Genomic DNA, 26524 nt, shown 5'->3' with positions numbered 1-26524 from the left:
ATCATCAGCCCTCTGAATCGTAATAACTGTACAAAAGATCTGCACATCACACTGTAATACTAACCGATGTCTGTATAACTGTATTATTGTATTTCTAGTTTCTATTATGAGGCAATGATGGAAGAAGTCCTCAGATCTTTTACGTAGACTCTGAACACCAACACGGTGTTTTCAGTTAATCTGGCTGATTAGATCTAGTTCCCAGGGCTTTGTGTTTAGACTGACTGATTGGCATCTTCCTGAGTCTCTTGTTAGCTTACTTGCACCTGTTCGGGACACCTTTGCCGTTCTTATTGGTAGAAAAGATTTGCAACACAATAAAGTCCCATCAAATGGCTCTGTTGTATAAGATCGAGACTGCTGGAGGATTGGTGGGATTTCTCTGGGTGCCTGCCCATGTTGGGGTAGATGGGAATGAGATAGCAGATAAGGCAGCTAAAATGGCATTGAAAAGAGACACTGATTTAAGGGTATGTGTTGGGATATCTGAATGCCGGTCTGTCATTAAGAAAAATGTTACAGCAGTGTGGCAAAGGCAGTGGTAAAAGTAAATGAGAGATCATCATTATTTTTCAATTCAAAATAGGGTACAGGCAGAGCAGTGCTATTTGGGCAAAGAAAGAAGACACTCCGTAATAATGACAAGGCTGAGACTCGGGCATTGTGGTCTTGCATGGGAATACAGAACATGACATTGAGATCCTTACTAAACCCCCCTGAATATCAATTTGAGATAGTGGAAGCCGTCATGGATGTTATCTCTGCTACAGGAATACTCCACTGATTTTGACAATACTTCCAATGTTACTTAAAGGGTCCTGTGAGAGGAAGCAATATGCTTCTAGTCTGCCGGAAAGCCAGAAGAAGAAGAAGAAGAAAAGTCCCATCAAAGCTCCAGCCCACCTTTAACCTGAACAGAGGTCTTATCAGCCAGAATCACTTAAAACACCCGTGTGGATGTTCAGAGGCTTTAAAGTGTAATTCCATTTTTTCTCGACTTAAGTTTATTTTCCCATGCAAAGGTGACTTAAGTGACAAATCTTATAACACAGGCTGAGGGGTGGTAGCTTACAGAGCTTACAAGCAGACATAGCGGGGGACTCGGACGGAGAGACTGAAGCTGCATCTCATGGCCCTTATCTAATTGGTCCTCAACGCCACGGCCCTCAGCTGAACCGGAAGTTCTTCTGTCCCTCCTCGGTGAAGACCACCTCAGAGCTCTTCAGGCAGCGCTGCCTGGAAGGCACTAGGGTTAGGCAATGGTTATGGTTATGGTTATGGTTATGGTAATGGTAATGATTATGGTTAGGTTTGGGTTAAAATGCAGCGCCCAGGATGGGTGCTACGAGGGGCACGAGCACAAGGGGAAAGTGGGTAGGGTTAGGTGCCTTGAAGTCAATGGTCGCAGCGCTGCCTGGAAGGAGATGTGAGCCTTATTTTGACTGATTTAAGGCTTCATGGCTTGTGGTACAAAAGAGAATTTGGATCTGTTCTTGGTCAGAAGGGGTGGGCAAAAACGATGCCTAGATGGCAGTAGTTTAAAATGAGGGGGTGTGTGCAGTCACATACTGCATGTTATTGGCCTTTCTCACCAGTCTGTCTTTGTAAATGTGTTCAATGCTCGGTAGTGTTATCCGAAGTAACTTGCTGGCAGTTGTAACTGTTTTTCGGATTGTCTTTTTCTGTGGCATTTCCGAGCCAGATACAGCAAGTTAAAACACATTTAGAGTTGCAGATCTTCTGGGAGACTTCTAGGATTCTTTTTCTGTCCCAAATTTCCTGTAATGAACCGTCATGTGATCGCTCCTCAAGTAGCCTTGGGCTCCTTTCCTTCCTCTATTTCTCCACCAAGCCTATAAGCTCTTTCTTATTGATCTGATCAAGTGGTCTTCCCAATCTGACTCTTCTCGGCTCCCTTCTGGTGTTGGGAATTGCTCATCGTCTATCCTCCTCTTCCTCACTTTCTTTTTCTGCATTCTTGATTTTTCTCAAAAGTTTCATTACAACTTTGTGGTCTTGACTCTCATCCTTCGCCGCTCTGCCTTTGGCCTTTGCCTTTGGCCTTTGCCTTCTTTAACTTTGTCTCCTTTCCTATCGCAGGACACAATGTTCCACTCCGCAAGGCATGACAATCCTCGTCTTCTTCATCGTTTTGCCCCTGTGTACTTTCAAAATCTCCTTTTTATTTTTGCTATGGTTTGGAGTTGGTATTAGGTGGAGGATGCATCTTTTGCTTCTTACCTGTGGGACTGGGTTGGGTCACCATTCCAGCTTCACAACATGTGTGTGTGTGTGTGTGTGTGTGTGTGTGTGTGTGTGTGTGTGTGTGTGTGTGTGTGTGTGTGTGTGTGTGTGTGTGGTTGTCCTTTAAAATTCAGTTTTTGGCACTATGTGTCTGTTTTAAAGACACAACAGTATTCCAACAGAATGACTCACTATGTGGTTTACTCTATGTTTTCACTCCCTCGCAGCTCAGTTGAATAATAGTTTCATGCAGTGCTGGTACGGAGTCACAGACTCTTTTGGCCTCGACTGGTTTTTCTTTTTCTCTTTCTCTCTATTCTTTCTTCATCCAGCAAAGTATACACTTACAACCCGTTCTCATTCCCAACTCTAGAGAGTAGTATGTAGAGAGACAACAGTAGAGAGTAGTATGTAGAGAGACAATAGTAGAGAGTAGTATGTAGAGAGACAATAGTAGAGAGTAGTATGTAGATAGACAACAGTAGAGAGTAGTATATAGAGAGACAACAGTAGAGAGTAGTATGTAGATAGACAGCAGTAGAGAGTAGTATATAGAGAGACAACAGTAGAGAGTAGTATGAAGAGAGACGACAGTAGAGAGTAGTATGAAGAGAGACAACAGTAGAGAGTAGTATATAGAGAGACAACAGTAGAGAGTAGTATGTAGATAGACGACAGTAGAGAGTAGTATGTAGTGAGACGACAGTAGAGAGTAGTATGAAGAGAGACAACAGTAGAGAGTAGTATGAAGAGAGACAACAGTAGAGAGTAGTATGAAGAGAGACAACAGTAGAGAGTAGTATGAAGAGAGACAACAGTAGAGAGTAGTATGTAGAGAGACGATAGTAGAGAGTAGTATGTAGAGAGACGACAGTAGAGAGTAGTATGAAGAGAGACGACCAAGTAGTAGAGAGTAGTATGAAGAGAGACAACAGTAGAGAGAGAGTAGTATGTAGAGACGACAGTAGAGAGTAGTAATGTAGAGAGGAGGCAGGTAAGAAGAGAGAAAAAAAGAGAGAAAAAAAAGAGAAAAAGAGAGAGAAGAAAAAAAAAAAAGAGGGAAGAGAGAGAAAAAGAGAAGAGGGGAAGGAAAAAAAAAAGCAAAAAGAGATGGTTGGAGGTGTGGATGGATCAAAAAGAACCAGGACTTGCCCCCGGAGACCAGGGTCTTTTCCTAAACCTAACTGTCCTGTTCTGTACCGCATGTCAGTCAGTATGTCCCGACTCAGAGCCTCAAAGAGTCCCGACACTTAAGGAGACTTTTAGTGTCCAAACAGACTATAATCTCATTGCTGCTTTAAAGGTCCTATGACATGCTGCTCTTTGGATGCTTTTATATAGACATTAGTGGTCCTCTAATACTGTATCTGAAGTCTCTTTCCCGAAATTCAGCCTTGGTGCAGAATTACAGCCACTAGAGCCAGTCCCACAATGAGCTTTCCTTAGGATGTGCCATTTTTATGTCTCTGGGGTTCAATTCACTTACTGCTGTCAAGATGGCTAGCGTTCAGTGCAACTCGATTGTCTCTTTGAAAGAAGTTCCTTTTAGTCGGCGAACAAATCAAGATAAATTGGCAACGAAACAATTAGGACCTCCCAGACCAAATTTAATAATTCAACAGGTTTCTACTAAAGGGGGAAAGTCCTACACCCGAGGATTTTCCAAAAATTGATACGAACGAAAAACCTGGCTAGCAGGCTGCGATGTAGCTAATGCAGTCTTCTGCTACCCCTGCTTACTCTTTCACCCTGAAGGCGGCACGGCAGACAGCACCGCTTGGACAGCGACTGGTGTAACGGACATCTTTCAGAAAAGATTAAGAAACATGAGCTGTCAAAGACCCACATGGATAGCTGTTTGAGATTGTCTGCTTTGGGGAGAGTGAACATTGCCACTCAACTGGATGAGGGATACAGGCTAGCTGTCCGCCGCCACAACGATGAGGTTAGCAAGAACCGTCACATCCTCAGCCGGCTAATCCAGTGTGTGAAGTTTTGCGGAGTGTTTGAGTTAGCTTTGCGGGGCAAAGATGAAACTGAGGGCTCCACCAACCCTGGTATTTTTCTTGGACTTGTCAACTTTGTGGCACAGTTAGATGAGGTGTTTGATGACCATCTTAAAAATGCTAAAGTTTTCAAGGGCACATCAAAGACCATTCAAAACGAGCTACTGGAGTGTATGCTAGCGGCCGTGAGGGAACATATTGTGGAGGAGGTGAAGTCGGCGAACTTCGTAGCTATCCAAGCTGACAAGACCACGGACGTTTCTACACAGACACAGCTGGTGCTTGTGCTGAGGTACATAGATAGCAACCATAAAGTGCAGGAGCTTTTTGAGTTCCTTCCCATCTCGGAATCAACCTCAGTCTCAATCGCCAGTGTGCTTTTGGAGAGACTGACGAGCGGTCTTTTGCCGGCAACGACGAAAGTCAAACTCATTGGCGCAAGCAACTACAGTGGAGCCAGTGTGATGAGGGGAGAGAAGGCTGGTGTGCAGCAAAAGGTGCGTGAGCATTTCAAGAATGCCCATTATGTGCATTGCTATGCGCATCAGCTGAATTTGATCATGCAGCAAGCTACTACGCATCAAAAAGTGAACATTTTCTTTCTGATCTGAGCGGGATTGCAACTTTTTTCGTCCCCGGCACCCCAACGTTCCAGCATTCTTGACCAGACCTGTTACACGCGAAGACTGCCCAGAGCTTCATCCACACGGTGGAACTTCAACAGCAGTGTCGTGAACACTGTCTCCGAGGAATCGAGGCGCGACCTCATACAATGTTTTGAAGGCCATCAGGACTGGTTCATTGGGTTCATTTGACCAGCCCTTTTTCACAAAATCATGCCCCCATCCGACATTCTGTACTGGCGCCAAAAAGAAGGACCAATCGGTGTCTTCATCAAACGTTCCCTCGACAGCTTCACAAGCAGTGTGCAGGCCATAAGGTAAGATTAAACAGTATCATTCGATCTTTTTCAATGCAGAGCTTTGTTATTTGAAAATGTATGAAAATGCATGAAAGAATGCATGAAAAGAATGGCCAGTGGTGTAATCTAGCTTACTTTATATACTATGTGTACTGTACAGTGGTGCTCATAAGTGTATGAACACATGCTAAAGTTGACTAAAAAGAGGAATAAAAAAATCCTCTTTTGGAAATTGATCTTAATGCCTTAATTAAAAAAGTTGGAAAATCCAACCTTTAGGGACACCAATTTTCTTTTTTCTTTTTCTCTTTTTAGTCCTCTTTGGCATGGGCTCATAAACTTATGAGCACCACTGTATACTGTGCTGAACATCCAGGCTAGGTGAGACACAAAGGCTAACTTAAACACTAAAGACTTTATGCATCCCTGCCCATTTTAAGTGGAACTGAAGTATTTGTTCTATACATGGATACATTGCATATACCTGTGCATCACATATAGACTACAGTACTGTACATAGCCTAACAAACACATTGGTCTGTTTGCCTTCAGGGACTCCTCTCAACAGCAGCTGCAAGAAGCCACAGGAGCCAAAAGACCCAGAACAGCTTTGAGAGAAGAGGAGAAGCAGAGGCTGTCTGAAGAGGTCTGCAACACCATCCTGGATCACACCAAAGAAAGGTTCTCTTTCTCTGGCCACCTTGTGAGTGCTACCTTACTGCAAGCAGATATGTTTGAAAGGTACTGCCATTCATTTCCTGATGAGGCTCTGAATGCCACTGTGAACGCATACCCCATGCTGAGCAAGGCAAAGCTGAAGACAGAACTCTCTCTGATCTATGAGAATCCTGAATTCAAGGGCTGCTGTGGTGCACTGGCACTGTACCAGGTTCTCATGAGCTACAACCTCCAGGAGACGTTCTCTGAGACTGTGACTCTGTTGAACATCCTCATAACTACTCCCATGACGACAGCTGAAGCTGAGAGATGTTTCTCAACTTTGACACGAGTTAAGACATTCCTGCGAAATTCAATGGGCCAGGAGCGTCTGAATGCACTGGCCATGCTTTCCATGGAGAGGGATAGTCCTCAATATGCCTCAATTCAAAGAAATAAAAAAGTCATTGACCGCGCTTTGCTGCATTGAAAGAGAGAAGGGCACAGTTTCAGTACAAGTAATGTAGCCTCTCTCTCTCTTTGTCCCTCCCTGTCTGTCTCTTTAACACACACACGCCCAAATCAGTTCAGAGTTGATGTTGTTTTAAATAGTTATTTTTCATTCAAAAAAAAGAAATCTGTTCATGTTCATTTTTACAAATCTATACAAATGGCCAGAATATGGTTGTTCATATTTACAAATCTATACAATTGGCCAGAATATGGTTGTTCATTTTTACAAAGCCATACAGATAGCTGTGTTTACCTTTTCTAGAAATTATTTTCAAATGCTGTTTTCAGGCAAAATGTCTATCACTGTTCATGTTCATTTTCACAAATCTATACAAGAGGGCAGAATATGGAAGTCTATACAAATTGCTTATTACCAATAACTTGCATCAATGTTTTCAGTAGCCTCTATCAAAAGCTCCTGCTTGCTTGTTGTGAATTATGCTCAGGTGCACATATTTCCAATTCAACCATGAGGCCTTTTTGAAGTAAGTAATGTGTATATCAGAATTATTTAGTTAAAGTTAGCAGCACCTCATCATTCTGGTTTGGTCTTCAATGTGTAAAGCCAGGATGCCCAGACCACACTAGGTTAAGCCTCACTTGTTCATTCCCCTATTTGGGACGTTACTTTGCTTTTATTAAGTAGCACTTTGGTCATATCCTACATTCCAGAAAATGTAGTTCTAAAGATCCACTTCTCTCAAAAATGTGTCTACTTGTTATTACCATGCTGTTACTATTTATTGTTTAAAGTGTGGATTTCCCTTTTACTCTAAAACATTATTAGGCTGCACTACCTTTGAAATGTTGTAAATGTGGTAAAAGCTCTTGCTGATCCTGCAATCTGAACAAATACCAAGATGCTGTATTTTCAGCTGATATTTCATTTGTTTATGGAAATGCATATTGTTTATGCAGTGTTGAGGAATGTGAAAGAACACCCTTCATTATTTTTACTGTGATAACTTATTTTGCTTTTGTAAGCCAGCACTTTTGAGATCAGTCAATAAATGCTTCTGGTATTGACTTATATGCTGCCCCTGTCTTCATGTTGTTGCTGGACATATCTTTTTTTAAATGTGTGTAGGTCACCTAAATCATCAGAAAAATTGCCCCCCCTGAGATTTTTTTCAGGAGCCGCCACTGCCTCTATTCCCTTGTGTACAGCATGCAGCCAATGAGATATGTTGTTTTGTGTCTGTATTTTACTTTGGTGAACGTTATTTTACATGCTGTGCATGTCATTGTATGTTCATATTAAGCTAATGTGGTCTTTATTTTCTCGTTACACTGTGTGTTTAGTTTTCAAGGTGGATTTGGAGCAGAAGCTTCAAATAAATCTGTAGCAAGAAAACCACTTGTGTCTGCCAGTGCTTCGAGGGAATTATAAATTCAATTCAATTCAATTTTATTTATAGTATCAAATCATAACAAGAGTTATCTCGAGACACTTTACAGATAGAGTAGGTCTAGACCACACTCTATAATTTACAAAGAACAATTCCAATAATTCCCCCAAGAGCAAGCATTAGCAGTGGCTATTGTGACAGTGGCAAGGAAAAACTCCCTTTTAGGAAGAAACCTCGGCAGACCCAGACTCTTGGTAGGCGGTGTCTGACGGTGCCGGTTGGTGGTTATGATGAACAGTGGCGTAATAGTCACAATAAAGATAATGGATCAGTGACTACAATGGTAGTCGTAGTAGTTCATGTCATAGCCAGGCACAGCAGGGCATTACAGGATGTAACGTGGCACAGCAGAGCATGGGTGACGCAGTGGACGCAGCAGGACGTAGCCAGACATTGCAGGGAATCGCAGAGCATAGCTCTGTGAAGAAGAAACATAAGGACTCCGGGGAGTTAACTCCCCAGAGCTAGGTTAGTAACAAGTTTTTCTGGGACAGGATGCACATAAAAGAAAAAAAAAGAAAGAAAAAGAAAAGAGAGAGCAGCTCATTGTCATAAGAAGGAAGGAACTTCCCCTGCAGTATAAAATAATAATAGAATGACTAAGAGAAGCAGGTTAAAGAGAGGTGCCTGGTCGGGCGAGAACTCTCCCCAACCAGATCGGGCTGTACTGGCCTGCCTCCCTCTACTCTCACTTTATTATTGATTATATGATAGGTAGATCTGATGACTGTAAAGAGAAGCAGAGAAAAGCAGGGGTGCTGTGTCTGTAGCTATACACCCTGCCGGGCTAGGCGTACACTGCAACTCCTCACTCCTTAACTATAAGCTTTATCAAAGAGGAGGGTTTTAAGTTTAGTCTTAAATGTGGTGACGGTGTCTGCCTCCCGAACCCAGATTGGGAGCTGGTTCCACAGGAGAGGAGCCTGGTAGCTGAAGGCTCTGGCTCCCATTCCTGCAGAGCAGGGGCTTCGGACTGGGGGTAAAACCAATACTTATTACCAGGGCCCAAGGGGAGAGAGGGCCCTTGAAAAGTCTGGAATATATTTTACCTGGATATTTTCATTTCCTTTTAAAATTTAGATAAAAGTTAGTGTATTGGCTGAATAACTTGATTGATTGATTGACTACATTTTGTATACAAAAAAGACTTTCTAAGGTCTCACCCACCCCTTGCTAATGCGCCAAATGGTTTAGTCCATCTGCACGCATTTTGTTTTAGTTCAGTTGAGCATCTGGTGGAGCGCAAACTTCTGCTGTAGAAATATCTTTATCAAAGAAAGTCAAATCATGCTACCAAAAAGAAAGGAAAGACAGGACAAGGAGAGAAAACAAAATGAGGGAAAAATATTTAACTTACCATTCCATATGGGATTAAGCATATTTTTTGCACATGAACAATATCTTTTTTTTGTTCTTTTTTTTTTTATAAGATTATTTTTTGGGCATTTCTGCCTTTAATGATAGGAAAGCAATGAAAGAGAGGGGGGAAGACATGCAGGAAATCTTCCCAAGTCGGAATCGAACCCCGGACCTTCCGCATCGAGGCATGAACCTCTGTATATGTGCTCCCGCTCTACCGTCTAAGCTACCAGGGCCACATGATCAATATCTTAAACAAGAGTTGAGACTTGACTTATGTACTGCTATACTATATGAAGTGAATTGCATGAAAAGTGAGTAATGTTATGCCCCTTGGTGGACTGGGGTCAGGGTGCAACATAGGGTACAATCACACAAAATCAATTAACCAAATGTGAGATTTATTAAAGTCCACAAAGTCCTCACAACACAAATGGCAAAACTAAAATACAGCTCAAACATAAAATAGAAAACATTTCTTTGGTTATTAAATCTTTTTGCTGCTTATCCATGCTGTACTTTGACGACTGGTCATGTTAGTGTATTGTATTAGTGTAGAATATAAACTCTCAATCATCATTTTCCTCCTCTTCCTCATCTTCACTGAAAAAACTTTGAATTCTGATTAAGAATCTTTATCGGACGGACCTTCCCTTTGCCTTTGAATGCTTAAATGCAGTCAGCACCAGTGAACGCATGCAAGGCCAGAAGAGAGCTGAAATGTGTTCCTGTGAATAATCTTCAGCCAGCTGGTTGATGTTGATTATTCCCATGTCAAAGATAATGTTGACAGTTGATGACTTGGCATAATACAGGAGGATGAAGAAAATGTCAGTCTTTTGCTCTGACTCGAACTGTTCTGATGTCTGTCATTTTAGTTTGGATATACTGCATTGTTAATCATCCTCACATCTGTTTCTGCATGTTTTAAAGGGATCTCTGGTAGAAGTTCTTTTGACATAACTTCAGCATGGCATTCTAGCTTGAAAGCAGTGACTGACTGGGATCAAGAAACGGCCCTGGCATTTGCAACACACCGGCCCTATTTTTGTCAATAACCTAGCTTGGAAATTAGTAACTCTGCCTTCCGAGTTAATCTTTCCATGCACCTTGCGGCTGCATGCATGAAATAACTTTATCAGTAGTGGCCAATAGGGGTCAATAGGGGTGCGGCCCGTCTGGCATTTGCCCAAATTCCAGATGGCCAGTCCGTCACTGCTTGAAAACTTGACCAGCCTCTATGAAAATCGGATGATGTCTTCCATCATATCATGAGAGCTCCAGTGATCCAGAAGTAAATTAATGAGTGCCTTCTTGTTTTCATCATTTGTGAGAAAACCATTCCAGTCAGCGGGTCGATGAACATTCAGCCTCAGACGGTCAATGTAAGTGTCTGTGCTGAATACTGTTTCAGCTGCAGCAGGTAGACTTTTGAAGGTGCGCTCTGATATAATCTTCATTGTCTGTGGTACATCGTGCATGTAGAATAAGGAGCTTCCATCTTGAATGAGAGCATATTGGTTTGGAGAAGGAAGTTGTGCATTCTCAGCATCTTTGATCATGTGATTAATTCCTTTTCCTTTGTTGTTTTTTGCGAAAAAGCCATCGATTGTTGAGATGAAGTATGGCGTCAGAGTCAAGGGGATATGTCATTAGATCAGAGATGCTAATTTGTGACTTAAGTTCTTGTGATTATATGAAGATCTGAAAGATAAACCCACTTGTGGCCACTTTCTAGTTTAATGCCACAAGCTTCCTTTTAGGCATGGTAGACGACATTGGGCCTCATTCACCAACCGTTCTTACGAAGAAATGTGTTCTTAAACCCTTCTTACGCACTTTTTATGATTTAGTTCTTAGCTAAGAACAAAATCTACGAACACTGAAAAGCACTTTGAGCATTTGAGTGATGACAATTTGCTCCAAATGATTGGTTGCTGCATTTTATTTAATTCTACAGTCGTTTACAATGATAGTATTGTACTTTAATGTATTTCTGATAATTTGTTGAAAATAAAATGATATTATGCAAAAAAACACTAACACTGCAATTTACATCAGCAATTAAACTGATTAAATCCTGCGTTATTTGGTGATTGATCGCTATTTATATTGCCAAAATGCAGTGGTAGAATGTAACAAAGTACAAATTCTTCACGTATCTGTACTTTACTTAAGTAGACTCAATAGTGCATAGCCTACTTTTAACTTTTACTTTGTTACATTTTGCAGCAATTATCTATACTTTCTACTCCACTACATTTGTACAATGTTCCGTTACATTTTACGATCAGTTTCCCCTTGCCAAAACGTCTTCCTGACCGTCACACGTTTGTGTCACCAGTGAAGTTTGGTTGCCATAGATACTGTATATATTGGGCACCGCCGATCCTTCATTGGCTTCCACGCCGGCTCCGGTGCTCCAGAGCCTGGGCACAGCACTGCTGACCCTCAGTAATACAGCCTCCGGTAAACGTGAAAATGAAAACGTTTGTTTTTTATTATTCCCGTTTTTAAATCATAGTTACCATCTATTTCTCACCACAGCGTCATTTACTTCTCCGCCAGGTTATATCATATCTTATTTATTTAGCTGGACCTCTTCACATCTCCCCATTTTCGCTGCTTCACACATTTTATTTGCTTACTTGCATGGTTAAAGAAAATAAAACCGTCTTAAAATACATTCATGAATAAAACCTTATTCCGATTTTAACAACATATTTCCGTTTTATGCTGGTTAGGATAGGAACTTCTTTTTGAAAGCCAGGCCTTGTTTGTGGTAGTGGACACCTTATACTTTTACTAAAGTAAATATGTCTCATAAATATATGAGATTCAGTACGTCCTCCACCGCCGCTCCGACCATCTCTAACGCAGTCTCCCAGGAGGTGCACAGGAAGTGTTGTGTCCTTATATGGGAATTTGCGGGGCGTTTTCTTATGCTAATTAGGAACAACTGGCACTCGCTTTCAGTTACGAAGACGTGGGATTCATCAATCCTAAGAACACAGGTGTGACGTAGCTTTTTCTTAGAAACCTTCTTAAGAACATATTTAAGAGAAAACTTAAGAAGATATTGGTGAATGAGGCCCCCTGTCTTGAATCTGTTCCTCTTGATGGGTTCAAAGAAAAGGACCTATTTTGTTTGATATCGATCACGGATGAACTTCTCTTTTTGAGTTTTGCCATTTTTCAGGGCATTCAGCACATGGCGCACCTCTTCTGGCATAGCTGCTCCTGAACTCAAACTTGTCAACACAGTGACAGCACCTGACAAGTCTCAAGCTGAAATGGGTTGATAAAACTCTGAAAAGCTTGTACTGTTTGCTGCACTTGCTCCTCAGACCAAGTGATTTCACATGGTCTGAGATCTTTTTGTTGCGTCTCTGTATGTTGGCCTCGGCCACTTGTCATTTCCCACATGGCTTCTACAAACTCTCTTTTGTTAATAATTATAATAATAATAATAATAATAATAATTATTGGTTATTCCACAGATCCCAGCAGAATATGTCCCAGACCCTGAGTTTGACTTGAATCAATCTAGAAGTAGAGTGGGCGCCTTACATGTAGAAAAATATAGGACACCAATCTCCCAATAGAATCAAAATCTTTCCACAACCAGAAAAATAGATCAACTTACCTCCAAATTGTCTTTGCTCAATAACTTCAGGATGTGACATGAAGGGTTAGGGTGTTGGTTGGTTAGTGCAGTGATGTAGTCTACTCACTAAAAAAAATGTGCAGTGATACACAACAACATATATTTTTGTGACAGAACTTTCACTTCAGATATTTGTATTCACAAATACGGGGTAGAGTAATGTGACAGCAAACAAAACTAACACTGCAGAACATGCAGAGAGACTTTTCTCAGCTTTCACTGACCCGCTCCTCGCTGAGCGCAGTGCTTAGTGTGTGCGTAGCGACCGCGCCCCAATGCTCCGCCTACAATAACGCCAGTACTATCCTCCCTTCACCACATTTAAGACAAATATAGGTAGCCTATTTTATTTTGTCTTTATTGCTTTTGGGTCAACTTTTGATATCCAGGCTCAGGTCCCTGATGTGAAAGCCCTCTTACTGCTTTATTTCCATCATATGTTTGATATTTTTTGAATATCATCTGTGTTTTTCTTCTCATAGGATAAATAAAGGTATTCCCACCATAAATTGGTGCATAAAAGTGTATCAGAATGCAGGATATTAGTCTTTGGTGGACAGTAGTGTAGTGGGTTAGTGTGTTGGTTGGTTAGTGTGTTTATGGGTGTAACCTGGTTACCATTGTTTTATCTTACACCCTGACCCCAGTTCACCTAGGGGCTTAATAGTATTCACTTGTAAGGTAATTCACATCATATAGTATAGCAGTACATAAGTCAAATCTCAACTCTTGTTTAAGATATTGTTCATGTGCAAAAAATATGCTTAATCCCATGGTAATGCTTGAAAGTTATGTTTTCTCCGATTTGAGGTACAGTGGAGAACTTTGGTTATACCAGCTGTAATCCTCTAGCTAGAAAGGTCATGTTGGACTTACATTGAAGCTTATAAATTTGGGAAGTTTTTCATGTACAATTGAGGCAGTGATATCTATAATTTATTATAGATATTATAGATATGATTATAGATAGATATGATCACTTTTGATGACAATTTGTCAGGCGGACAGACATTTTTTTTGTCTTTTGGGGTATGTTGAGGGTGATATTTGACAGCAAAAAGCCAGCAATCCCCAGAATCATTTTCTGCTAGTTTCCCCTATGTCAGGATACACCATGCAAAATATTAGGGTTATATGACCATTTATGTAGTTGCAGTACCTTAATATTCACAATTACATCATTCTGTCAAAAGCTTTTCCCAAAAAGGGTGTTTTTTTTGGCCCCTGACCAAACGGGGCTGAGTTGGGGGTGGTCGTTATCAACTTGTGATGGCCCAAGGTATAAGATAATAGGAAATAACAGTGAAAAAAGGTAGCAAAAAACATCTTGAGGAGTGGACCTGGCTCCTGGCCTAATAGTTATTACCCTATAAACATCTAGGTCTACAGATTCATGTGCACAAAGGCCCGATTATTATTTCTTTTGGGGGTGATGAGGAACATGGGGGCCCATCAGTCCTACACATAAAGAGTGTATCTTGTACATTACCCTACTAATAATGCCCGAAATGATACCATACTTCTACACTAGTACAAATAGGTTATGTACTCATAAAACGATGGATTGGAAAGTTTGTAAGTACACCAGGAGTTTATTTTAAATAACACTTGCCTGTTGGCTTCTACTCTCTGCTGCTACCGGCACTAAGACGAGTGCTTAGGGACGTCTACAAATTACAACACCGAAAAGAGATACAAAAAACAATATTTATTAATTTAAATATTAAATAAGGTAGTTTCTCCAAACAATCAATTATAACTTGTCTCCTTCTAGTTGTACTACAGCACTTTTAAAAAATAAATTAAATTAATACATATTTTTTACTTTTTTTCTCCCCATATTTACATTCAATAGAAACACGAAGGGGGGGGGAACAGGGGGAATGGGAGGTAACCTTGCTCCTTATGACCTCATAAGGAGAAGATTCCAGATCGGCCCATATGAGCTTTCATTTTCTCAAAGGCAGAGCAGGATACCCAGGGCTCGGTTTACACCTATCACCATTTCTAGCCACTGGGGGACCATAGGCAGGCTGGAGGAACGCATATTAATGTTAAAAAAACCTCAGAGTGACATTTTCATGCCATGGGACCTTTAATTATTTTTCTAACTATATGCTCTGGATACAATTTATTCAATTTTTCCTGGACTGTTAGAGTGAGTTTTTCAATTTTTCAACACTCTTTCCTCTTAACGGATCCACGCACATCCTGTTTTCAGAACTCAGCTGCACATACCAGATTCATGAAACCACTTCCTGTCTGAACAATAACATCAATCTGCTGCTTCATCGAGCTGCAGTTTCAAACACAGCTGCATCCAAACAGACTATCATCTCATCGCTGCTGTAAGTCAAACACTTTTACCTGTTCATGTATTTTTTCATGAGACAACAAAACAAATCTTGTTCTTTTCTTTTTTCTAAAATATTAGAAAGACTTAAGCAGAACCAGAAAACACAAGATGTTATAAATTTGGTCTTGCTCCATTATTTCAGAGACCAGAAATGTCTGCGAGTTTCAGATATTCTGTCCGATGAACAAGCGACCGTCTCCACCGTGTGACGTGTGTTTACAGCGTTTGGTGTTCGACAAAGTGCAGTGTGAACGCAAACCGAGCAAAATAAAAAATGCAAAAATGCTGCAACTTCACCCCCGAATCGCACTGAGTCTAACGAACTATAGATGTGAAAGCGCCCTAAGTGCATTTTCTGAAGTTCTTAAGTACAAATGTAAGCTACTTATGCTTAACCTGATTATTTCCATTTTGTCACTTTCTACTTCTACTCCACTACATCTCAGAGGTACATATCGTACTTTTTACTCTACTACATTATTCTGAAATATGTCTGTCTCTCTCTCTCTCTCTCTCTCTCTCTCTCTCTCTCTCTCTCTCTGTATCTGTCTGTCTGTCTGTCTGTCTGTCTGTCTGTCTGTCTGTCTGTCTGTCTCTCTCTCTCTCTCTCTGTCTTTCTGCCTGTCCGCCTTTCTATCTACTTCAACTCCACTACATCTCAGAGGTACATATGGTACATTTTACTCCACTACATTAATCTGAAATGTATCTGTCAGATGTCTCTCTCTCTCTCTCTCTCTCTCTCTCTCTCTCTCTCTCTCTCGGTGTGTCTGGGTGCGAGTTGAAGGAGTGTGTGCGTGACTGGAGAGTTTGTGAGTGAAGCTGATTTTTCTTTTCTCTATCTTTTCCCCTTGTTGGTTTGCTGGTCTTTTCTATTTTTTTTTGGTTCTTTGTTGGGCCGCGTGCTTTCCACTTTATCGGGGAAGCATGTCGGTCCCACGCGGGCAGGTTTTGAGTTCACTCACGCGGCGTAATGCAGTTAAAGTAGCCGCCGCGGTGAGTGTGGAGGAGTGTTGTCTTGCTATTGGCGAGGTTGTGGGGCATGAGAGCGTGTTATCTACCTCCAGAATGAATGGTGCCGTTGTGGTGTTTCTTAATAGCGTTGATAAAGTCAATGAAGTAGTCGAACACGGAATAGTCATTGGTGGTGATTTTGTCTCTGTTCTTCCTCTTTCATTGCCAGTTAAGAGAGTCACTTTATCAAATGTTCCACCGTTCGTGAATGATGAAATTCTGACGCAAGCTTTATCTCGCTATGGAAAATTGGTATCTCGGATCACAAAGATTCCAATCAATTGTGGATCACCGTTGTTGAAACACATTGTTTCGTTCAGGCGATTCGCTTATGTGATTATTCCGGATGATGGTGAGCTAGATATGACGCTCAATTTTCGAATTGACAACTTTGAATATGTTATTTTTGTCACTACCGCGAAATCAAAGTGTTTTGGTTGCGGTAGAACTGGACATTTAATCCGCAACTGTCCTGACAAAGTTTCAGACAGGGAAGCAAACGCAGTGAATGGGACCACTAAAGGCGAAGGTGGGGCGGACATAGTTGAGGAGGTTTTGCCGGGGCCGAATAAAAGGAAGATAATTGATAAAATGTTTGATGCCAAAATAAGTAAAAGGAGTGAAGTGCAAAAACATGTGGATCAGGAAAAATCAAGGTTGCCCCTTGTCTGGAATGTTGTATTCTTTGGCTATTGAGCCATTGCTTCAACAGATAAGAGGTCAACTAAGTGGTTTGGTTTTACCGGTTTGTAATAAAAAGATTTGTTTGTCAGCTTATGCTGATGACATTATTGTCATCATCAACAGGCAAAGTGATGTGTAGATTTTATTTTATTTAATTGAAGAATTTAGACTGTTGTTTTCTGCAAAGGTTAATTGGAAGAAAAGTGATGCTTTATTGGTAGGACAATGGGCTGATGGTAAACCTTGCCTTCCTCTAGGAGTTTATCTAGGGGATGACAGCGTGTTACAAAAAAATTGGGAGGGTTTGATGGAAAAAATTAAAGGGCGCTTGGAGAAGTGGAAATGGTTATTACCGAATATGTCCTATAGGGGGAGAACTCTCATTGTCAACAACTTAGTGGCATCTTCACTTTGGCATAGATTGGCATGTGTAGACCCTTCTCCACAGTTTTTAGCGGAAGCTCAAGCTGCTCTTGTGAATTTTTTTGGGACAAATTGCACTGGATCCCACAGAGTGTTTTATACCTCCCCAAAGATGAGGGTGGGCAAGGTTTGATTAATTTACAAAGTAGAATGGCTGCCTTTCGGTTACAGTTTGTAAAAAGATTACTTGATGGCTCTACAGATTTCAGCTGGCGTGCTGTGAGTTGCACTATTTTGCACACTATTGGGGGTTTCGGACTGGATAAATCCCTCTTTTTAATGGATCCAACCAAATTGGACTTATCGGAGCTGCCTGCTTTCTATCAAAATCTTTTCAAGGTGTGGAGTTTTTTTTGTGTGCAGAAGACTGGGAACTCATATTCTCTCCACTGGCTCTTGCAGGAACCACTGATATTTGGGGCCCGTTTGGACATTGCTACTTCCTGTTATCTGCCGGGGTTCAGCACCATTTTTCTGCAATCCAAGGTCTTTACTTTGGGACATTTGTTGACATTAACTGGGCCTCAATTTTTCAAACATTTACGAATCAGATCTGTTCGCTTATTAACTCGTTTTTTGGTCAAACTTAAAGCATGTTTTACAGTTGAAGAAGAACATTTGTTAAGAGACTTTTCTACAGGGGCTTGTTCTCCTGATGTTGAGGACCCCTTTCCGTGTTTGATTATTAAACCCAATCTTGAAGAAGGTACAGGTTTTTTGCTGAAATCAGGTGAATCTTTGTTTTTGGATTTCTTGTCAAGTGATGGAAAAAAACTGTATAGAGCCTGTGTTTTGGTTTTTAATAAGAAAGTGTTAGAAAAGTTTTTAAACTGAAAAATTATGTAAAACCTGAATGGAGATCATTATATAAGCCACCATTGTCTAAAAGGTTTGGTGATATACAATGGAGAATTCTCCATGGTGTCATTGCTGTCAATTCTTTTATTTCAGTGTTGAATCCAGAAGTTAATTCTGCTTGCCCTTTCTGTCCTCAAAGGGAGACCGTTTTTCATGCTTTCATGCATTGTTTGAGATTAGAAGAGTTGTTTTTGAGGTTTGATGAAACGTTTTGTATTGAGACTTTCTTCTTGGGTTTTAAGTACTTTCGGAAAAAAAACGTTTCATCTGTCAATTGTTGAATTTCATTCTAGGGCAAGCAAAAATGGCTATTTACATCAGCAGGAAAAACAGAGTGGAACAACAGTGTAGCGATGATGTGAACGTATGTTTTTTAACTTTGATCAAATCTAGAGTCTTGATTGACTTTCGGTTTTATAAAACTATGAGTGATCTTTCAACTTTTAAAATTGATATGGTGCATTGTGTGCAGTTTGTGAAGGTGATTTGTGTTTTTCTTTTTAGTTTCTGTAGGTTTTTCTGGTGAAGAGATATTGTTAAAATTTATTGTGAAGAGATACTGTTAAAATTGTAAATAAAGTTTTTTCAAAAATCAAAAATCTCTCTCTCTCTCTGTATCTCTCTGTCTGCCTATATGCCTGTCTGTCTGATTCTCTGTCTGTCTGTCTGTCCGTCCGTCTGTCTGTCGTCTTCAGAAACCCCCACAGTGTGTCTGTCAGAACAGATGTGCTTCTATTAGAAATTAAAAAAGATTATTAAAAAAGCTGAGGAAGGGCTCAAACCTTCACTTTCCACACATGAACATGACAGCCGGCTCCAGAAGTCTGCCTATGTGACATTATATAGACATTATAATCAATACCAAATCACCCTCATCCTCTTTCTCCCTCTACAGGTTGAAGACATCATGGCGAGTAAAGGTTTAACCTATCGTGAGTGCACCATTGAGATTGAGAATAAGTGCCCTGAGTTCACCCTGTGTAACCCACAGTGAGTATATATTTAACTTTTTACCAATGTGTGTCTTTTCCTTACAAGATCAGGCTGTTCTCATGAATCACTCTTACATATATCTCTGAAAATCAAAGCTCTGTAATTCAAGTTCAAGTTCAGGTTAATTTATTGTCCCCCAATGGGGCAATTTGTTGTGCAGTAGGAAGTATACTACAAATCGCACACAATCACACACGCAATACAGAGATTGCCTACCTTGCAGGCATAGTTAAAAACAATAAAAAAACAGTAAACAATCAATAAATAGTAAGTGAATAGGTTCTTTATAGAATTAAGAAGTAGAATGGCTGCAGGTACAAAAGAGTGTTCGGTTTGTTCTGAGTTTTTGGAGTTTAGTTTAGTAAGTAGCCTAGTAAGTTTAGTTTAGTTTAATTTTTTTTTCTGGCCATCTGTAACTCACAACAGTCAAACATACATAGAGACAACAAACAAACAAGACCGAAAAGGTGTAGGCTGAAGCCGGAGCTTATTGCACCTACCCTTTTACATAAAAGTATATTTTTCATACAAAAATTAAAGTTACAGAAACTAAGTATACACTATATACCCCAGTACAACACAAGAAGTCCAATACATTTTGTGCACCTTCTGGTATTCACACTTCTGTTTTATATTTGTTAATCACCTTATATTTAAATAATTTTTTTAACCGGTTGATTGTGTTACACTTTTTCAAGTCAATTTCTAATCTAGTAAAATCACAGCTTCCCCTCAATTCATAATGTCATTCTCTTATTTGAAACAGCCTTTGAATACAGTCTGGCAACATACTATTAAATACTTTGTACATTAGAGATGCTATTTTAAAGTCTACAAGTTCACTAAATTTAAGTACCTGTAAATTTATAAATAACTGATTTGTCGATTCACAATAATTTACCCTATTTATAATTGTGATTGCTCTCTTTTGCAGTAAGAAAATTGGATTTGTAATTGTTTTATATGTTTTCCCCCAAACTTCCACACCATAAGTTACATATGGAAGTATGAGGGATTGATATAATAAATGTAAAGAATTTGTATTAAGAATATATTTGGTTTAATTCAGAATAGCTATAGACTTTGATATTTGTTGATATTATGTGGTTTCCAGCATAATTTGTGATCAAGGACAACTCCCAGAAATGTGTTAACCAGTACTCTTTCTATTTCAATATTGTTGTCCAAATATTATGTATTTCGTTTTATTTATGTTCAAGGACAGCTTGTTAAGATTAAACCATTGTTTGAAAGCATCAAGTTCGGTTTCCGCTGTATCCAAAAGCTGCTCAAGGTTTTTGCCAAAACAAAACAAATTGGTGTCATCAGCAAACAAAACCACATTTAATATTTTAGACACATTACAAATGTCATTTATGTACAATAGAAACAATTTAGGACCCAGCACTGATCCGTGTGGGACCCTACATGTAACCTTCAATAATTCTGACTTGCAGTTGTTTAATTGGACATATTGATATCTATTTTCCAGGTAACTACTGAGCCATCGATATGCTACTCCCCTAATCCCACATTTTTCCAGTTTGTTCAATAATAGTTTATGGTTAATTGTATCAAAGGCTTTTTTTTAAATCTATGAAAATGCATACAGTGAATTCCTCATTATCCATGTCTGTAGATATTTGTTCTGTTAGCTCCATCACTGCCACTGTAGTTGACCAGTTTGATCTGAAGCCATATTGATGTTCACTCAGTAGATTATGTTTTTCTATAAACTGATCGAATCTATGGATAAAAAGCTTTTCTAATATTTTTGAGAACTGTGGAATAAGAGAAATCGGTCTGTAGTTTAAGAAAAGGTGCTTATCTCCATTTTTGTAGATGGGAATGACTTTTGCAATTTTCATTTGATTTGGAAATATGCCTGTTTGTAATGATTGATTAAAGATATGAGTCAGGGGTTTGGCTATACTATGTACAATGTTTTTAATTAAAGCCATGTCAATACAATTACTTTCAGTGGATTTCTTATTCTTGAAGTTATTTACCATGTCAATTAACTCTATTTCCTCAGTTCTCCTCAAGAAAATGGTATTGGCATTTTTTTTAATAATATTGTCATTTATATCCTCTGTTATTACTGGATCAGGAATTTGTTTTGCTAAATTATAGCCAACATTCACAAAATGGTCATTGAAATCATTAGCAGTTTCCTTTGTGTCAGTAATCACTGATTGGTTGTTTTTATTAAAATATTCAGGGTAATCTGATTTCCCAGTACCTTTTTTGATTATGTTGTTTAGCACCTTCCATGTGCCCCGCGTGTCATTTCTATACTGTACTAATTGTTTGTTGAAGTAATCCTTTTTATTTGTTCTCAATATACTAGTCAATTTATTTTTATATTTCTTATATTTGTTTTCTGCTTCCTTTGTTCTAATTTGTAGAAACTGCTTGTACAATACATTTTTCTTTTTACAAGCATTTTCTAGTCCCCTAGTAATCCAGGGTTTATCTTCATATTTATTTGTCCTTAGTTGTTGTAAAGGGCAACTTTTGTCATACAGAGTGGAAAATATTGACATGAATTCATCATAGGCTTTATTTGGGTCATGATTTAAATAGACATCTGTCCAGGTTTGCTGCCTTAACCCCTCCTTAAGGGCCTCTATGGAGTCAGGTGTTTTTTTCCGAATCATCTTAGCAATTTTGGAGCTTCTCTGTTTATTTTCCTTTGTGGAATTTTGCAAGGTTGAAAACACGGGAAGATGATCACTTATATCATTGATAAGCAATCCACTTAGTACTCTATTTCCAATTTCATTGGTAAAGATGTTGTCAATTAAAGTTGCACTGTCAGTTGTTATTGTTGTTGGCCTCAAGATTGTAGGTAGTAGACCTATACTGTACATTGTGTCGATAAAATCTCTGCTAGGTTTGTGCTCCTTCAATTTTAACAAGTCTACATTAAAGTCTCCACATACAAAGGTCATCTAGTTATTATGTCTGTTATCATAAATGTGAACCATTTTCTCATTAAAAGTAACTAGATAAGATCCAGGTGTTCTATCGATGCAGCTTATTAATATATTCTTTGTTCTCCACCTCTATTTCTACAGTAACACATTCCATGATATTTTCCATTTTTGTTGACATTTCCATTACTTTTTTACACCTAAGTTTGTTGTTCACAAATAGTGCAACACCACCTCCATTTTTATATTCTCTATTAGTTGAAAATAGCTCATAGCCCTGTAGTTCTACATCCGCTTCTTTCTCAGTTGTAAGCCAAGTCTCAGATACTGCAATTACACTAAATATTGAAATGTTTTTTCAAGTAGTCTTTCATTTTAAAGGAGTTTAAAGCGTGATCCAGATGGCAACATCTGAACTTCAGCCTTTAAGGGATGAGACGTATCTGACAGGATAGATTCAGCCTGTAAGGGATTAGAACTATGTGACAGGATAGATTCAGCCTGTAAGGGATGAGAAAAATCTGACAGGATAGATTCAGCCTGTAAGGGATGAGAACTATGTGACAGGATAGATTCAGCCCTTCTTACCAGCTGCTTCTGATAAAGTTCCTCCAGGCCTTTCTGCTTAGAACCTTTTGTGGGGACAGCTTTGTGGGGCCAATATGCTGGACCCCACAAGTTTAAAGGGCTGTTTGAGGGTTAAGACTTGGTTTTAGGATTAGGGATAGAATTAGGTTATGGTTAGGGTTAGGGTTAAGGTTAGGCATTTAGTTGTGGTGGTTAAGGTTAGCGTAAGGGGCTAGGGAATGCATTATGTCAATGACGGGTCCCCACAAAGATAGTGAGAAACACTGTGTGTGTGTGTGTGTGTGTGTGTGAGACTCGGTCTGTGTGTGTGTGTCTGTCAATCATCTGCACTGAGACATACCTGTTTAACAAAATTGTTGCTTCTAAAATGAATTAAAAAGTGTGTGTGTGTGTGCGCGTGCGTGCGTGCCTCGTTGTGAGAAGTCAAGACAGCCAAAATCACCATGAACCTGGGTGTTTTATTTTGAAATGTTTTATTTTTGTAAAGGATCCGGCTGCACTGTTGTCTTCCTGTATGTGATTACCTGCGTGGCTTGACACATTCGCTTGCGTCTCACGCAAGATATAGAAGAGACACCAAAACAATCGCTGCAGCGCGCAGGTCGACGCAGACGCTCCTCAGCCGGTATGAACGGACAGATTGGATAACATGGGCGCCGAAATGAAAATAGCTGCGCTACGCAGCTATACGTGCCCGGTGTGGTTTCACTGCACGGTGCTCTGTACCCTGCTCACAATCACCTTTTCCCAGCTAAATTGAATGTAAAGAAGCTAAACTAAACTGACATGTGACCGGCCGGCGGTCACCTAATTTCGTAGAATATCAAAAGAACTGTTGTGCGTAAGTTTCCGTACGATATTTCTCAAACCCCTTCATGAGAAAGTGTTGCAAGATGGGAGAAATGGGAGCTTTGGAGCTGCTAACAGAAGTATTTTCTTTCTTATAGTAAAGCTAAGCTAACAGTCCCCCCCCCCCCTCCCCCCGGTCCAGTCTTTGTGCTAATGCTGCGTTCCAGGCAACCCGTAACCTGTGTTTTCACAACCTTCTACCCGTGAAAGTCAAACCCGTAACTTACTCCCCGTGAACTCGTACCAGATCGTTCTACACCCAGTTACAGTTTTTGACGTCAAACACACAAAGACAACGATGGCGACCCCTGTTGATGCTGTACAGACACCGGCAATTAACGGTGAGAAATAGAAATAAATAGATATAAATAGGCAACGTAAACTCATTCTGCACATTGTAATCAAAACAATACACATACGATTGTGTACTACTACAGGTTATGTTTATTAAATGAAGCCCAAAATATGTCGCCGACTAGAAATCGCTAGTATCAGCTATCGCTAGCTAACGTCAACTGTAGGTAGCCGCTAGCCAACTTTGTCGTGACTTTGCCTGGAATGCTACCAAGTCGTGAGTCGTGACTTGAAGTCATAACTTACGGGCTAAAAATTGTGTCTGGAACGCAGCATTAGCTAGGCTAAACATGTCCTGGACTTATCTCTGGATGCTCCATCTGGAACATGTCAAAGTGTTTCAGTGACTAACTCCAAGTTTTTTTTTTCTTTCTTGTGTCACCAGGTTGTACACTAAAAGTGGATTCTGTAAGAGTCCTCTGCCGCCAACACTTGGCCCGTCTGAATCCGGCAAAGCTCAGTTCAACAAGACTTCTTTCTCGGCACGTGGAGCTGTTGGAGTCTTCACTTACGATATCCAGAATAAGTCCAAAGAGGAATGCCTTGAAAAAGTGGCTGTCATGTTCTCTGTCCCTTATGACTACATCATGTACTCGAACACGTACGCAGTGGGAGTCTTCGACAATAATAGAAAGGGTGATGAAAGCCTTTTTGAAGAGATGTGTAACGTCACTTACCCACAGTCAGGGTTTGTCAGAGGTAAAGCTAAAGACTCCCAAAGTCTGACTCACAAAGGTGAACGTGTTACCGTCCGAGCCACCATGTCAGACAGTGCCACATCTGTCGTCAAGGTACAGGTGTGCATCAAATGAAATATGAAGCATCATGGAAAACAGAGAGCTTCGTGACCGTGAGGAAATAATCACTTAAGTTGAAAAAAAGTGTATTAGATTAAAATCACATCTAACATCTTACCATACCTTTTAAACCATGTAAACCTATTCTGGTATAACCTCTAAATACAATTATGAACCTTAAAAAAGGAGCATAACATGCGGTCATTAACTCAAAAGATTAATCAACTTTCATTTCATAATGTCACTTTTTTTTCTCGACATTAGTTTATCTTTATATATCTGAATCTGTGTATGAACTTTTGTCTCTGTTTGCATCATCTGGTTACATGTGTTTATTCATTTAATGACTGTGTGTGTATACTTCATATAATCACTCTGGGTCTGAAAGAAAATAAATTCTGAACTTTAACAACATGGTCTGAGATTTATTTCTTAAATACAAAAGGTTTTCAAGAAATGAATCTGTGAGTCGAACAAAACTATGGAACCCGGAGATCACGTTAACGACGAATCGCATGGCTGCTCGAGGCTAAAGCTCCTCGCCCCATCTCCGCATTTTCATTAAAAACCAGGTCTATTCTTTTTTATTCCACGTCAATCGTTTCATTTGTCACCACGGTAACTTAGTGGAATGCCTGCAAGAGCGAAAAAGCAGGCCTCGCCATAAGCGGAGTTTGATATTCGAGCCAGGGGGTCAAAAAAAAAAAAAAAACTCATTGTAGCAGCTGAGACCTGGACTACCACTTGGGGAACACAGCACCAGCACATATGGACAAAACATGCATGCTAAATAAACATATGTTTATTTTTAAAGCAGATTTGAAATTACATTGTAACAATTTAACAATCCGACCTCATGAAATCAAATGTCTTGGAATGCAATAGACAGACGGTGGCGGAATGCCCCGACACTTACATTCAACTAAAATATAACAGTGACCAATCAGTGTTGGACCTACAGTCTGTCGAGATGCCTTTCCAAACGCAGAAACGAAGCACAATCACACCATAAAATGTTAAGACACGTTAAGAAAAAAGATCCGTATTTTGCCGTAATCCAATGACAGAAAAAAAAAAAGGTAATCTACAGTGATCAGTAGATCCACCTAGCTGTTTAAACAATGTGGAATAAAAAGTATAGTATAATATATAGGTCCAAATCTACACAAAACGAGCAATCAATTAGTAAGCTGACAGCAAATTTATATACATGGCATTTAGGCAACCTTTATTGCAACGTTGGCACGGTAAGTTGTCCAGACTAGTGCAACAGTAATTTTCGTTTTTTGCATCCTGCATATCGAGAATGGTCTCAGGTGAGAGCCAAAGCCCAGAATTTTTTTTTTTTATACTAAAGCAGCAGGCCTATATGAAAACCGATGTATTACCTACCACCATTTAGTTATTTTGTGTTATTTTAATTATTTATAAAAGCAGTGCTCGCCCTGCCCCGCCGCAAACTCATTGTATGTGCCTCGCTGCTGTTTAACCGAGCACAGAACTCTGCCAACTCTGCTAACATGGCGACGGCTAGCGGGGATTCTGATGCTAACGCGGACATACACATGGAGCAGACTATGACCAGGGTCCTGGAAAAGCAACAATGCGAAACTATATGTATGAGCTTGGGAGCAGAGTTATGAGGAGTATTTGATTAGACTGCATTTTATTTTCTTTGTCTACTACTCCTACATGGCTGATTTGTTTTTCATAGATACATTTAAGAACTTAATAGATGGTTGGGATCAAGGTTATTATAGTTTTGCATTTTACATTAGTTTTTATTTTTATTTCGTTTTGACTTTTTGTTTTCAAATTCAGTTTAGTTTTAATTAGTTTTTAAAGCGGGTTTGCTAGTTTAGTTTATTCAGAAAAAGTATTGTGTAATAACTCAA

General features: G+C 39.8%; 1 protein-coding gene across 2 annotated transcripts; it reads left to right on the top strand.

The window, feature by feature from the left end:
* The first annotated feature begins 10335 nt into the window (after positions 1-10335).
* On the top strand, positions 10336-25038 carry LOC120574923 (bryoporin-like). 2 transcript variants are annotated; one of them, XM_039825443.1, is made up of 4 exons: positions 10338-10495; positions 14999-15125; positions 19008-19102; positions 24218-25038. In XM_039825443.1, exons 3-4 carry the CDS (start codon positions 19020-19022, stop codon positions 24642-24644), a joined length of 510 nt encoding a protein of 169 aa, XP_039681377.1. In that variant the 5' UTR covers positions 10338-10495; positions 14999-15125; positions 19008-19019; the 3' UTR covers positions 24645-25038. The 2 variants fall into 2 exon arrangements, with proteins under 2 accessions (XP_039681375.1, XP_039681377.1); XM_039825441.1 differs by lacking the exon at positions 14999-15125 and having other exon boundaries at positions 10336-10495.
* The last annotated feature ends 1486 nt before the right edge of the window (positions 25039-26524 follow it).

The sequence above is a fragment of the Perca fluviatilis genome, chromosome 15 (assembly GCF_010015445.1).
Source record: "Perca fluviatilis chromosome 15, GENO_Pfluv_1.0, whole genome shotgun sequence".
NCBI classification, from domain to species: Eukaryota; Metazoa; Chordata; class Actinopteri; order Perciformes; family Percidae; genus Perca; species Perca fluviatilis.
Note: the sequence above shows the minus strand (reverse complement) of the source record. Positions and strands in the feature narration are given on the sequence as shown.

Coding starts and splice junctions, on each gene's coding strand:
- LOC120574923 (XM_039825441.1), top strand. CDS start 10,469: ATGAACATTCAGCCTCAGACGGTCAAT. Junction 10,496..19,007: donor TTCAGCCTCAGACGGTCAAT/GTAAGTGTCTGT, acceptor CTCCCTCTACAG/GTTGAAGACATCATGGCGAG. Junction 19,103..24,217: donor TTCACCCTGTGTAACCCACA/GTGAGTATATAT, acceptor TTGTGTCACCAG/GTTGTACACTAAAAGTGGAT.